General features: G+C 42.3%; 2 protein-coding genes across 10 annotated transcripts in view; one reads left to right on the plus strand and one right to left on the minus strand.

The window, feature by feature from the left end:
• Positions 1-15,255, plus strand: part of LOC124308504 (nephrin) — a 155,063-nt gene that overhangs the window by 53,592 nt on the left and 86,216 nt on the right. The window lies entirely within an intron of this gene.
• On the minus strand, positions 1,629-4,254 carry LOC124308506 (glucose dehydrogenase [FAD, quinone]-like). Of its 2 annotated transcripts, none has more exons than XM_046771275.1 (7): positions 3,981-4,254; positions 3,670-3,879; positions 3,472-3,600; positions 2,848-3,404; positions 2,310-2,772; positions 1,888-2,258; positions 1,629-1,821 (listed from the first exon to the last, which is right to left on the minus strand). In XM_046771275.1, exons 2-7 carry the CDS (start codon positions 3,875-3,877, stop codon positions 1,738-1,740), a joined length of 1,812 nt encoding a protein of 603 aa, XP_046627231.1. In that variant the 5' UTR covers positions 3,878-3,879; positions 3,981-4,254; the 3' UTR covers positions 1,629-1,737. The 2 variants fall into 2 exon arrangements, with proteins under 2 accessions (XP_046627231.1, XP_046627230.1); XM_046771274.1 differs by having other exon boundaries at positions 3,670-3,928.

Genomic DNA, 15,255 nt, shown 5'->3' on the forward strand with positions numbered 1-15,255 from the left:
GTTCTATAAACGAGTCGGAATTACCCCGTCCGTAGAAGAGCAATAAATTATGTTTTCAACGCGGTACGCTGTATTATTGGCAGCTGTCTTCAAGGAAATGTTCCCAACCGGCTACAGAGATACGTGATTTTTCTGACGGTACACGAAGCGTTACACTTGAACTCACAATGTCCGCACGTATAACCCGTAAACAGTTGTGATACTGTGTTGTTGCGAGTTACTTGTTGGATCGATGATTAGGAAGTTGGAAATCATCAGAAAGAAATCGCTTGTTTGATGATCCTCAAAACAGTATGAAAAATAATAGGAAAAATTTCAATCGATCATTTATTAGTATTGAAAATTTATGCAACACATGAAGCAACGAAACGGTGATAGCGTCATTTTGGTTTAGGGACAATTAGTTATGGTTGTAGTACCGTTGAGGAGTATGAGATATCTTTCTTACACCTGACAACCTGAGTCAGTATCGTTAATCCTTGACGTGATTTTGCACTTGCAAAGGTTTTGTAAAATCAGTCGATGCTTCCTTTTTGCCTAAATTTTGACAAAAGCGATAATAAAAATACGATATCGTCGCGACGACGGCACGCGACTGAGCAACGGCTATGTTTCGTCAATTTCACTACTCGCGATAAAGTTACGGCCCGTTATTGCAATCATGATGCCAGTAGCTCGCTTAGGATAGTAATTTTATTCAAGTTTGGTAGACGATAGCGATCCACACTGCAGGTGATAAGTATGAGATTTTATTTTGTCACGTCCAATGAACTGGCTAATGAATCAAATCAACGGTAGCAGAAAACAGAATTGGATTACTTTGTTGGACTGAGGTAGAAAAGAATTCAGGGTCGGAAAAATATAAATTCAGGATCAAACAAATGTTGAAGCTATACGGTTCTTATCTCGTTACAAAACACGAAACGTTAGAAAAAGATAACGAGGTCACGATTCGGCTCGCTGTTAATAATAATAATATATATTATATCTTGATTGCAATTATTGAATTCACGCATGTGGCTCTATTTTTTACTTTGCGTGACTTCATTCGTTGTAACTTTGCTGAATGGATGAAAGTCTGTCAAAAAACGCATACAAATTTGCTGTTCTTTCTCACTTCGCATGTTTACAACTTAGCTTGTGTTTTTGAACTCAATGTTCTCGTTTCGGCATTGGTCGTGAGACATTTTTATTTATCCGCGTCAATGAAAACATCATTGTCTGGCTTGAGGTCTCGATATAACACAGTCGCATCACAGCTGACAATGAGTACTTAATGATTCCTCGATGCAAGTTTATTCAACTTTTTCGGCCTTTTCATACACGATGAGGAAATTTCATACATAACACAACATTAATCATTCACATTGTCTTTTAAAATACATTTTTGCAGGTTTCCCGGTATATTAAATATAAAATTATGAATCTGGGTTAACTGTATTAATTTTTTCAATTGAATGACAACAGTTTTCAATATCAGTCAATACGCCTCTGGATAATGACAAAGCTTTCAATTCGGTTGGAATCTCTTCGCGTGTAATCAAATCGATTCAAAGCAGTCTTGCGTATTATTCTGTTAGTCAGTTAAAGTTTTACTTGAAGCAGCAGAACAAAATAATTACAATGACAACGTGGAACGCAGTTTATTGATTTGGTTATTGTACTGTGAATATTGACATATCCGATTGAAATGCTCATTGAGTGATACGTAAAATGTCACAGAATCTTATCAAGGCATCAACGGCCCCAATAATTTTTTATGAAGTCGGCGGCTCGTTCCGCAATCATTATTGTTGGCGCTCCCGTATTCGCCGAGGTTACCTGTGAAAGATATTTTTTCGTGAATCGATAACTGGCGACTCACGTGAACTAAAAATAAAGTCCCACCTTAGGCATTATGGAAGCATCTGCAACTCTGAGTCCTTTTACACCGTGAACGCGTAGTTGGTGATCGACGACAGCCATGGAATCGGAGGCTGGTCCCATTTTGCAAGACCCGACGTTGTGCCACTCGGGCAAAGTGTCCTGCTGCACAGCACAGGCCCAATATTCGTCGCTTCGGAAAGTGTAGTTGGAGCAAGCTTCCAGCGGTGGATTACTCAAGGTGAAGTTATGGGCTTTTAAGGCAGATGTGTTGGCCAGTGCAAGGGTCAATTGAATGGCTTCAACTAGTGCGGTGACGTCGCGAGAGTCATCAAGGTAATTAGACCAGATCACAGGATTCACAAAAGGGTCTTTTGAAGCTAGGCTGATTCTTCCTAAAAGACAAACCGTTGTATTTTCCTCTCAATCCACAACTGTTTACCCACCTCTGCTCTTCGGACGCATGAACCCAACCCCAACGCCCACTGAGCGTTTTCCTGAGCTCTTTAGAGCACCCTTTTCACCCGGCGCGCAGCTGGCTACGTAGGCCTCGAAGAAGAGCTGAATGTCCGGATAGTCTGAGGTAGTCAAGCTGCTCGGCAGTGCCATAACTACCTGGGATAATCCGATCGAAGAGAGTGGCCCCGACTGGGAGGCGAGGTACTCAGACGCAGCGACCCAGTCGTTGTCGAAGATGTCGGGCTCATTAATGGTGAAGTTGACCGCGTGAGAAACTTGATCGTGGAGATTTTCACCGACCCCAGGAAGGTCGTGGACTACTTCGATACCGAAGGAATCCAGATGAGCCTTTGGTCCAATCCCGGAGAGCATCAGAAGATGAGGTGACCTTATTGAGCCTGCGCAGACGATCACCTCTTTGGACACATTCACGCTATTTGACGTTCCGTTCTGTGGAGGATTAATCGATATACTAGCTTTGCGTTGAGTGATTTCATGATAAAATGTAGAAATGGCGGTGAATACCTTGTCATACTCGACGCCGACCGCTTGGCCATCCTCGATTACGATCTTGGTCACCAGGGAGTTCAGGGACACGTGAAGATTCGAACGATTTCTCGCTGGCCATAGAAAAGCTCTGGAGCTACTGCGCCTGACTCCGTGTTTGTTCGTCGCTTGAATTATTGAGACGCCTTTGACCACGTCACCGTTCAGATCGTCGCTGTAACCGTAACCGGCTTCGATACCGGCAGCGATTATGGACTGTGAGAAAGAAGGAATATAGGGAAATCTTTCGACGGATAGTGGCCCACCCGTCGAGTGATACTCGCTTCCAACTCGCTCGATTTCACCGTTGTCTTCCGACTTGAGGAAAAACGGCATCACCTCCTCCCATGACCACCCTTCGTTGCCCATCGAGGCCCATTCGTCATAGTCCTGCTTGTACCCTCGCAGGTATATCATTCCATTGTGCGCTGTGTTTCCCCCCAGACACTTCGCCGAGTACCAAATACACGAACCGTTCGTTGACAAGCAGGCGTGACTTTCATTCGTCGTATGATAGTTCCAGTCGATCTCTGATCCTATGAAAAACAACAGCTCGTCGTTCAAGGTGTCGTTTGGAAATATGTGTCCATCTTATTTACCAACCTAGTAAGGGTTCATCGAAACTTGGGATCTGCATGGCTGCCGACTCGTCTTCACCGGCTTCAAGGAGTAAAACCGTCCAGTTGGAAATCTCACTCAGTCTTGCAGCTACCACAGCACCGGCACCGCCGCCTATTGGAAATCAATATCGATTTTCGTCCTGTTCTTTTGAACAAGATTTGAATTTCTAACGTTCCTTACCTCCGACGATAACGTAATCGTAAACAGTTTCCGTATTCTCGACCGGTATCATACGCTCGCATTTTCCGGAAATCAGTTCACTCGCTTGAATGTAAGTTTCCAGGATGGTCATAAAAAGGATGAACGCCGAGCCACTGCAAAGGTCTTGAAGGTATGGCCCTGAGAGACTCGCATTGCAGGTGCTCAGCTCGCTGTATTCGGATGTCATCGCTGCTCAGGGAACGGTGATTTGCCGAATTACGGAAATCCGTGACGCCAACTGAAATTATGAGTAACTTTGTAACGATACAACAAAAAAGCGAAAGCATTACCTTAGCCGGTGACTCGGGCTCACAAACACTGAATTTAATTTAAATTAAACTTATTGGTAGCACAGAAAAGAAAAGGTAAAACAAAAGTAATCGGTAAAGAAATGGAAGAAGCTAAACGACAGAGGATTTTGGAGAAGAACGGTAGCGATAGAATAAACGATAGCGATAACAACGATAGTGGTAAGGAAGAAGAAGAGATAAATTAACCGAAGGAAAAGTTTAGATTAATGAGAGTAAGGAAGGAATGTGATGTCTCTTGGCGGGTTGAGCGTAGAATAGACGAAGCTCGCAGTTTGGCTCGGCGATCTTGCCGCTGTCGTCAGGTGACTCTTCTTCCAGTCGATTGGTCGTTTGTTCCCCACCATAATTAGGTCATCCCTCTTGTGACGAATATCTGTTACGAGTACGCCACGTATTTTCTAATGTTAGCGGTAGATGACACGCAATGTTCTACCCCTGACTTCTTCTTTGATTTCACCAGCTCGTAGGGGCTTTCAGTCGCTGAAGACGGTAATCATCGGTAGCTGTTGGTCCCTACGTGGTCGGGATAGTCGTCGTCCTGGCATCTTGTTTACTCGAGTCGAAGCGCGTAATTACAGAATTTACAAAGAAAAAATTGGTGACTGGTAGTTATTGCCTATTTTGGGTCGAACTCGCTTGGAGTATCCCGTCAAGGACGCGTTTTCCGGGAGTTTCCTCCAGTTTTGTGCCCTTGTGACGGGCGGTTCTAAAACATCACGTTACAACACATACGTGATGCACCTGAATATTTTAAGTCTACTGGGCAGAAAAGACCCCGCACGCTTGACTGCGAGTTTCGTGAATTGATTTAGGGAAAAACTGGAAAGTTGATGGCCAATCTGCTGTTCTTTCTAGCTTGGCATGTTCATATGGCTTGAGTTTTTTAGACTTGAGGTTCTCGTTTCAGCATCTGTTCATATAACATTTATCATGTCAATGTAAATATCATTTTTACAACACCTGCTCTGGAAGTTGACTTTTCGAGCGCTGTACGTGTGGGATAAGTAGCAAATACGACAGTCGTGATTACGACATTCGCTGTAAGGTTTATGAGACATTCGTACGAAGACGAGCGTGGTAGATGTCGCTACGAGCCGACGGCGTCGCCTGACCACACTCGTCTTCGTACGAATGCCCCATAAATCTTACGCTCATGTCGCAACAACACGACTGTCCGATTATTTGCGACTTATCCCACATGTAGCATAAATAACTATTTCTAGCTTGACCTCCAGATATAACACAGTCGCATCGCAGCTGGGTATTCAGTGACAACACTTTTTAATACCAGTCGATACGGCTCTGAATAACGAAAGAACTTTCAATTCACTTGAAATCCCTTCGCGTTTAATTGAAGCGATTTCAAGTAGTCTTATGCACTATCCTGCTGGCCAGTTGAACTGTTACTTGAAGGCAGCGGAACAAAATAATTACAATCACAACGTGAAACGCAGTTTATTGTTTCGGTTATTTTATTATGAATATTGAATTTCGTTATCACTTTTTTACTGCGGTTGATTTGTTTCAAACTTGTATCTTACAAAGTATTCAATATCGTCGACGAGACTCTCTTTTGGTTGAGAATGTATAGCCGGTATATCCTTAATTGATGTGTTTCCAAGTACGTGAAACGAGGAAATGTCCACCAACAAGTTCGATTCCAAAGCAACGTGTGCTGCCATTGATAAGTCATGGTTGACTGATGATCGGACTGGTTTATGCAAATATTTGAAGTTCAGTCATGTCACCGTTGCCACTGCGTATTTCTTATTCTCGCCGTATCGCGTCGAGTGGAATTTGCCAATACCCATTCCTAACTTAAGCTGCAAGCATTTCCGATACGCGTTTTAGGCACAGTTGACACTTGACAAATTGTCCGTCGACGTAGTTTTTACACACAGAATTGAGGCATTCGAACGGCCTTCTCATTATCGTCAACTACGCAATACAAACGACAATCTTCAAGTCTGCGGAACTTGAAATTCCCATCTATTCGACATGGATAAAATTCATTATCCACAATTCGTGAATGTCTACGGTATTGACAGAGTTACGAAAACTAGCGGCACGTTGTACATGCTTATGGCTGTGGTTATGCACGCTTGGGTCAGCGACCAATCACATAATATACAACGAACTTGTTTACAGCTGCTAATTTTCCACCCATGCGGAATTGCCGAGCTTATGGTCACCGTGTAATCGAGAGATAACACAACGGCCAACTATGTGTCGTAATTTTATTTAACCTGGATAAATATCGAAGGTAATTTTGCTCGGCTGAATCGAAAAACGATAAACAAACCCATACGATCCTGCCTACCACGAGTTGCACACTTTTTCATAATAATAATATCACGATACGACGAGTTGATTCTCGTCCAACAACCTACATAAAATATGGAAACAACCTCGAGTCGGAATTTTCCAGTGATGCCGGAAGCATTGAAATAAGGTGAAAGAATCGGGGGGTCATCATTTCGTCGTCAGGCTTGAGTGGTCTCGAGCATTATCGCCTCTTCTCTCCTCCGACAAGGCCAGGATATGACGCCAATAAAAAAAAAAAACAAAAAAACGTCCGCGGTTTAACGTCGTCTCCAAAGGCGGCAAACCCACCTACCCTAATATACTCTCGACACTGGCGAGAATCGTCGCAATTAAAATTCAAGCACCGCGACACCTACAAGCCTCAATTCCAAGTGCAGGGGATGAAAATATTCATGGATGCTTCGCCGAGTGTCATTATCAACGGCGACGTCGTTTCCACGAGGAGCATACACGCCTGAAATGTTTTAATTTTTTTTTTCTTTCTTCTCTTTTTTCTACTTTTCTTTTTCGCTTTTATTTTACTCCACTTCCCTCGGGGTTTTCACGGCTTACGGTGCACGGCTAGATAAAAGTACCTTAATTTTTTTATTTTCATTTTTTTGCTTCAACGTCGTCCCTTATATCGTACCCTGATACAAAATATTTCGAAACAATTAGTGAACAGACATTTTCGGGGATCAGGGTAAAGAATTATTAGGCATCGGCCAACTTCAACGGATCATCGAAGCTGTATTAGTTATTGATTATGAGTGAGGGCTCATCGTTACGAGGGTAAAATGAAAATACGGTCACGATCGAACTTTGGACGCCTGATCATGTCGTCGAATGAATTTTGGTGACGAATTTTGATAATTGTACGGCCAATTTATTGAATGCCGAAGAAGCTCAGGAACGAAACTCCATTCTGCGACCGGATATGCAATCACCCTCGGAATGGATTCAACCTCGATGTTTGCCCGAGGGTGAATGGAGAGTCTAGTTCTGGCGGAACGTGGATGGGGATGAATTGGCGGAGGGTTGAGGGTTGAGGAGGGAGGGAGGGGCGAGACTCTTGACTCGTGTGTACCCGACCTGCGTAGTTAGAATTGGAATTCGCAAATCACAACGAACCGATGCGAAATCCCGGAAACCCGTCGTCCGTAATTCTTGAATGAATTTTTACCCCGAGATAAAATCAACCCGGTCCCACTTTCCGATTTTTCTCGCTGCTGCTCTTTCTACGTCGTTTCATGCTGGGGGAAAAAAATAAGGTTTTGTCAAACCGATGTAAAGCAAAAATGTCTGCGTACACACCGACGGCCAATAGTTTGGGTACATCAGGCAAAATTTCTTGCCTTGCTTGAAGTTAGATAGCTGACTCAAAAATAAAGATAATCAAATTTCCCAAGCGGTGTTTTAAAGAGGATAAATTTACCTTCATTTTTCTTTTTTGGAAAATTCTCTGCGATTTTTTTTTTGGTCCCGGTACGTACTTCTGAACAGGTCCGTTTTTTACCCATCTTAAATTAGGCCCACAGCTTAGTGCAATATTTCCTGATAAAATTCATGGATCAACCGAGTGTCTTAAGCGTGGGAAGTGGAAGGACAAAAAAATTTGTTGTTTTCTATTTTTTCGGTATTGAATCTCGTTCCCATAATTTTTGATAAATATGATTATTATCAGGGAAATATTTCTGACGAAAAGAGAGGGATCCACGTTTTTATTAAGCCAAGGGTTTAACCCCCCCCCCCCCCCCCTTGTTTTCTCCTGGTCCACCTGCCCCGGAATCTTTTGAAATTTTGGCTTTTGACATTCGCCCTGCAGAGATCAAAGCCCTTGCCCGAAGCTGAAAGCTCAGCCTATATTCGGCTGAAAAACTGACCAATCCTGTACTGCTGCTGTGGGCAATGCCGCGATACTAAACTCGCTTGTTTCTCTTCAAAGTTGGTGGTAAAAAATTTTTCAAATCCATTATTCCGAATCAAACACAGTTTCAATGATGAATGAAGAAAAAACACGATTATCCGAATACGAAGAAATGGGTGGAAAACGATGACGAACGAGAAAGCGTGCGGTGCGAGTTGCTTTTCTGTCACCATCAGTGTCTGCAGAAGGGGTTTGGGGTTTTGGGGTTTGGGGTTTGTGCCGCCGCACTTGTTGAGCCACTTAATGGAGCGCGAACCATGGCAAAAGTTGTTTGAGTAAATTTTTCACTCGGATAAGTCGCGCTTGCGAAAAGAGCGAGAGAAAGCTCTCGGCGAAAGTTTAGATGCGAAGTTTACTGCTGTGGTATCTACACGTTTGCCGTTTCTCTTACCGTATTGCCGGGTTTGTTTCCGAACGGAATATTCCGAGAGTTGATTATATATGTATGTATACATGGGGCTTACCACGCCAACTCGGTAAACGTTTGACCGTGATATTTTTTTTTCATTTCACCGACAACTTTTTTCTCAGTCAGAGTACGAACCTTGAAAAGGTTTCGAGAATTTTTTGCAAATTTTTTCAATAACTCCTCCATTAAAGTATGAAAATAGAAAAAAACTATCAAAAGAATAGGAAAAATGATTTGAAAAAATATAAAACGATTGGGTCCCGCTCCGAATCTTGCGTGAAAATGTTTATTTTCGGAAACCGAACGTTTTTTTTTCTTGTTTCATAAAAATCCATTTGTGTGATTTGAAGTTGGGTTTAAAAAATCGTAGGGTAAAGACGAGTGATTAAAGAAAAATTTTTAAATTCTTGGAGGCTTTTCAGGGTTCGTATTAACGTTTAAAAAATTATTGATGAAAGTAAAAAACGTCACGGTCAACCGTTTACCGAGTTGGCGTGGAAAGTCTCATATGTAAAGGATGGAGATAATATTAAGGAAAAAAAAAAAAATAAAACCTACAGTCAGATAGAAAAATATACGCACGGTTATTTGCTTGGAGATAAATTTCACAAGGATAATGAAATAATTTTTTTTTTAATTTTTTAAGCGAAAAATTACGAGAGGAAATATTGAAAAACTTTTCACATCCCTCTTTTTCATCCCCTGTGTAAAACCTGTTCACACCGCTTTTCCACCCCACGATTATGTTCTCTGTTATACATATTCGCAATTTGATTTTCTACCTTCGCCTTATCGTCGTTTTATTTTTTCAATCACGTTGCCGAAATTATTTTTAAACGGATTTAGATCAATCGTGATCTATTTTTATCTTTTATATGTCTCTTCTTCTTTTTTTTTTCAATTATGTTAACAGGGTTTCAAATTTTGGGATACGGTAGATTTTATGAACAACTATTTTACCGCTTATCATTTTTCATTCCGAAACAAGACGTGAAATCGAAAATCGATGTGAACAAGAAAAGAAAAAAAAAACACGCGAATTTAATACCGTGGCAAGTAAGACGAACGAATACGTCGAGCGAAGATGTAAAATTTCAATTAGTCGAAAATGGAACACCCTTGCGGTTTAGAGCCAGACCCAAATCCGTCATTTTGGTATAATACGATAAGCGAGCAAGGACGCCGAAACTGTGACGCAAAAAGCTTTAGGTCGAGAAGGTTGAGTTGCTTTCACCGGGCGACGACGGAAGGTATTAGAAAGTTTTTTGCCCGGAAAGGGAGAGGCGTCGACTAAAGTGGAGAAATTAGAAGCTATCATTCTAGACTTAACGTTCGGAGCCGCTGGTTCTCGATTTCGAAAGGTTTTGCAGCTAACCCGCTTAGCTGCGCCCGGCTAACCGGCACGTTCTTCTTCCCTAATAGGAGATTCCCTCTTTTTTTCCAGTATTCCCCATCTCTTTCCCCCCTCTGCCTTTCGCTCGAGTTACACATCCGTGAAGCTGATTTCGGCTCAATACCAAATTTCTCACAACAGATTTCACGATCCGAATCAATAATTTCCACATTTTTATCCACTCTATCCGATCCGCAGTTTGAAATTTCACCTTCCAAACTTTGATTTTGGTATCACAGGCCAAGTTGGCCCCCCCAATGTTCAAAAATCGTATCGAACACTTGTCAGGGATGAAAAAATCTAAACATCAGTCTTCGGTACGTCGTACGATTCCGATTTCTGTTCAGCTCAGTATACGACATCGTTCAGTAACGTAGAAGCCGGGATTGGTTAAGTTTGTTGATTGGCTGCGAGCTCGAACAACGAGATTTCGCGAGGGTTTGTTGCCCAGTTTCTCGTAAGAGTTTGTCAAAGTCGGACGTTTACTCTTTACCCGTTTGCGGAGTAGGGTTTGACAGGGTCGACACTTCCTCTAGGCTTCTGGATTCAGTTTTGCGAGTGAACGCAGGTCGGATGATGGGAGAATGACGAAGGGCGGGCGCCCTTTAGCGAGAGAGACTTGGGATTCGTCACCGATTCGGCGACTCGCTTTCTTGATTAGATTCTAATCCACCCGACGAACGGATCAGGCCCTTGATTGGGTCCCACGGCTAAATCCAGTCTCGCAATTTCGGTGGAAATGATTCCAGGGACTTTTTCCAACTCCGAGTAGAAACGCTGAAAGTCGTTTTTTTCAACTCGGCGCCGCGATAAGCGCAGCGAATCGATCATTTGATTAGCGCGGCTCGTTTTCAACTTGGCATAACGAAACACGAAGAGATCGACGGCGTGTCATTCGCCCGTTCGGGTCTGAACAGTTGGAAACCGGGTCTAGCGCTGTTTCTTTATCGTTTTCATCACGCGAGTTTACAATTTTCTCCCTTCGCTCCTTGGGAGCCGATTTTAGACGTTCCACATCGGTTAAAGCAGGTGTTTCGATTCGAAGCACTAAAAGTTGCCGCCCGATTTTCTTTCAGCTGGTTGAATGGAACGGATAAAACAAATAACTTTGGTCTTTTCACAGATTTTTATTTTTAACTCGATGACTTCTGACAGTCAGAACTGTGAGCAGTCACATTCCGAGCGAAAATTGATCCTCGTCGACGATGTTGAATAATTTATGATGAGATACAAATCGGAAAAAATTAACCACAAAATAATAAACAAAACATTGTTTGAAACATTTTTGGGGAATGTTTTTTCTTGACGTGGAAAATAAATTCGTTGATTTCTACGAATACACATGAATTTTTGAAGAATTTACTCACTATTTTTAAACTTTCATTTTCGTTCAAACAATTTATTGATAACTTTTGGGAATTATTATTATTCAAGTTTAATGTCCTTATCGTTTTTATTGCGGTTGATTTTTTTGGAATTCTTCTCTTATCGCAAAGTATTTAATATCGTCGACGAGTCTCGCTTTTGGTTGAGAATTTATAGCCAGTATATCCTTAATCAGAGTGAACGGGAATTGATTGCTCGAGGTCCAAAATATACCCGATATAAATTTTCACATATCCAACCGATGTTCTGTTATCATATAGAAACGGGATTTCAGCGGATATTCGGTCGGTATTAATTGCACGATGGATTATCCGGGTGTAATGAAATGAATTAACCGCAGTACCGGATGAGAAATTATTCATTCACGGCTTTTAATCAGTGCGCCGCCTATAATCGAAGCTTGACTTTCTCCGTCTGTCTCTATATTTTGAAATTCGTTTTTTTCACACGCGTTGAGATAAAATGACATTGACGATGATTTTCTTACTCGTGAATGTTTACAGTATAGTTCAATCCGATTTCGATTTCTTCCGTCACACGATGTGTGGCTTTGATTATCATTGCTCTCTTCTCGTTTTCTCTTTGTTGTTCTTATAGTTATCATCGTTTCTCCGCGTCTTGTTACATTTGCTATCTCTTTAGCCGAGGCCACGCAGCTGAGGGCAAGCGAATATACTAAAAGCTTATCTTACGAAAGTATATATATATATATATATATATATATATATATAGAGGTTCAGGGCCCGTGTACCAGAGCTTTTCCTCCGCCCTCTCTACAACCCACTAATTCCCGCAGAGTAATTTAGGTGAAATCTGTATTATGAAAATTTAAACAACTTCATCCCGCCCTCTCGAATACCCTTCGTAGTAAAGATTTGCCCAGCCAAGGAATGAAAACGTGAGAAAGAGAGGGAGAGAGAGAGTGAGAGAGAGGAGAGGAGAGCTGCTGAAGCCAGTTTGAAATATAAATTCACGTTTCTTTGGATTAGTTACCCGACGAGAGCAAGAGAGAGAGTGAGAGAGAGTTGATAATTATTGTTTAAAACTTTGCTCACTTACACGGAGCTGGAAAGTTATTTTCTTACTCACCAATTAATTTCATTACCCGTTTGTTGTATCACCTAATTAATCCATATATATACATTTGGGTACATATAGATGAATTATCAGCCATCTCCGTTATCAACCCTATTCCAAATACAATCCAAACAATTTCGTCGTTGTTATATTCGAATTTCAAGGTGATAAATTCGAAAACCGAGTGACACTTGCAAATCCGTAAAACAAGGAACGGGCAAATCCAAAGTTAAATTTTTATACGCCTCGCCGCAGTTAAAACATTAAACCTTTCAGTTACAGAAGCCACCATGGTGGGACCCTTTTTCTTCTCTTTCTTTTTTTTTTGTCGCTTTCTTTATATTCCATGCAAAGTCCAGAATTCATTTGCATTTTCAGGTAAAAGAAATACTCAAACTTTGGAATGACTAGGGTTTTTCAGAGAATCCATAATATTTTATAATTGTTACGAATAAACGTTCGCAAAAAAAAACACGTATTTTCATGCATGTGGTTCTCATTAAAGAAGACTGTCTAAAACAATATTGATAATTCACTCCGTTTTCACCCCGTTTTAGGTGTTATTTTTAGTTTTATTAAATTTTTGACATCAGATTCGCATTCAGCATCGAAATATACATAGGTAGCGTATATTTGTGCGAGTGAAAGGGTTAAGACAAGTAAGATAGACTTTGAAATATTTCCCGGTGAGATGAGAACTCTTCACCCGACAGAATAAGCAAAAAGGCAAAAAGGTTCGATAATAGCAATATCGAATTTCCGAATCGGCAAGGGTGAAAACCCGGTCGTAAAATCGGTCTGCTCGCTTATCCGGACCCAGGACTCACCGGGCGAAGAGTTTCATTCCCACATAAATATAAGCTAAATTCCAATACCTACCGCTGAGCTTTCTGCTTCCCTGAGAATTTCCGGGTGAGAAAATGGACTGGGTGCAGGTATTTATTATATAACGTATACGCGAAACGCGAGTTTGAGCGCAGAAACGGTCGTGCAAGGGAAGGTTGGGCCTCCCGTGAGGCACCCTTGCCCATTGTGACCCATTGTACGCCGGAGTTGTATTACAAACGGAAGTGGCCGCGTCCTTGGTTCCGTTTTCCGTAACTCACCGCGTCGCTTCGCCGTCGCGACGCTCAACGTCGTCGTGGCTAAACTAACACAATACCGCCTCCGTCCTAACGACGCGAGTGAAAAAAACAATCCCAACGATATTCGTCCGGACGATGAACGAAGCTAATCGTTGAAGCTTACGGACGCATCCCACCGCTGTCACAATGTCAAAGCGCAAGGCATAAGCTGTGATTATTCATTTCGCGGGACGAATTTGTTTTTTTTACTTTGTTTTTTTCCCCTCTCTTTTTGACACAATTTATTACTACCCTGCGATAAATTCGTCCTGATTTTATCGTCCCTTGCCACGATGAGTTATCGCGCGATCTTTAGAGGTCCTTTCGTTAAGTTGAAGAGAAAATGGAAAGAGACGTTTCTCCTTTTTTCTTTTGCTTTGGAATATTTCGCGAGTGTCCTGGGGGACGCAAATAATAATAAAACGAGCCATCTTAAATCGCGAGGAACTCGAGAGTTGGGTTAATTATGTTCCCTGAAATTCGCCGGGAGCAATGTGGAATATAAGTGTCCGACGCACACGCAAGTACAGAGAGATAGGCTTACACGAGCGGTGACTCGGTGGTTGTGATTTTTGAAAATTATTTAGTCACTCCGACGCACCACCTACCCACCCGACCTCGGTGTTGAAAACTTTTTGATGAGCCAAAGTTGAGCGGTGGCTGGATGAGAAGGGAGGGGAGGAAAATGGAGAAGCGGGGAAAGTGCGATCGCTTACTCGAGGAGCGACGACGGTCTGCCTGCCGAAAGTTTGTTTTACGAGCCGATTGAAGACGGTAGACGAAGGGTGGGATCACAGCATTGTGTTACTGGGATGTGTTTCTAAGCCGAGGGAACTGCATTGTTTCCTCTTAATGTTTTAATTAATCTCGCAAGCCTTGGTTTATGGTACCACCTTGCGGTGGATACCTACCATCGAGTTTACGCCGTACGAGAGAAAACTCAAGATTATAATAAAACGAGATAACACTCGGAGGTGCAAAAAGCAAAGAGCAAAGAGCAGGGATGGAAGACGAGAGAAAAACTACTCGACGCGATGCGACAACAGCTGGTGAACAACCCGGTTTTAACACGAACTAGATTGGTACGCACGCCTTGGTAAAACTTTCCGCAAAGTTTCCGCAAGCTCGATTTTCTCGTTGCGTTGTTGCAGCGGTGTTGCAGTGTCTACTTTGCAGTAAATTCAAACTAGTCTTACGGCGGTGATATCTTTCGCAGACAGTCAGGCTGATGCCGGGCTCGAGGGATTTTTATGAAAATTTTTGCTGACCGAACGAAGAGGCAGCCAGTTTGTAACTCGGCAAAGCCTGGATGCAAAAAGCATGAAATGACGGATGAGAAAGTCTGGGAAGATGAGAAAATGCGAGTGGTCGTTGGGTTGTGTCCGTTCGAGTTAAACCGGATGAAACAGAGTCGGACCAGCGTCTTGGAGCCAGTGACCGGCTAATATTCTTCCGTGCCACTTCACATTTTCATTAGCTTTTCCCTAGAGAGGGAGAGAGAGAAGTGCGGAAGCCAAGAAGCTGCAGCGAGTCGCTTCGATCTCTCGGAATGCCATCCAAGTGTCCTGTTTCTCAGTTCACTAAGGATTGATTTTTAAGCACGATGCAATCATGGTCACGTGATAACGAGAATC

The sequence above is a fragment of the Neodiprion virginianus genome, chromosome 7, assembly GCF_021901495.1.
Source record: "Neodiprion virginianus isolate iyNeoVirg1 chromosome 7, iyNeoVirg1.1, whole genome shotgun sequence".
NCBI lineage: Eukaryota > Metazoa > Arthropoda > Insecta > Hymenoptera > Diprionidae > Neodiprion > Neodiprion virginianus.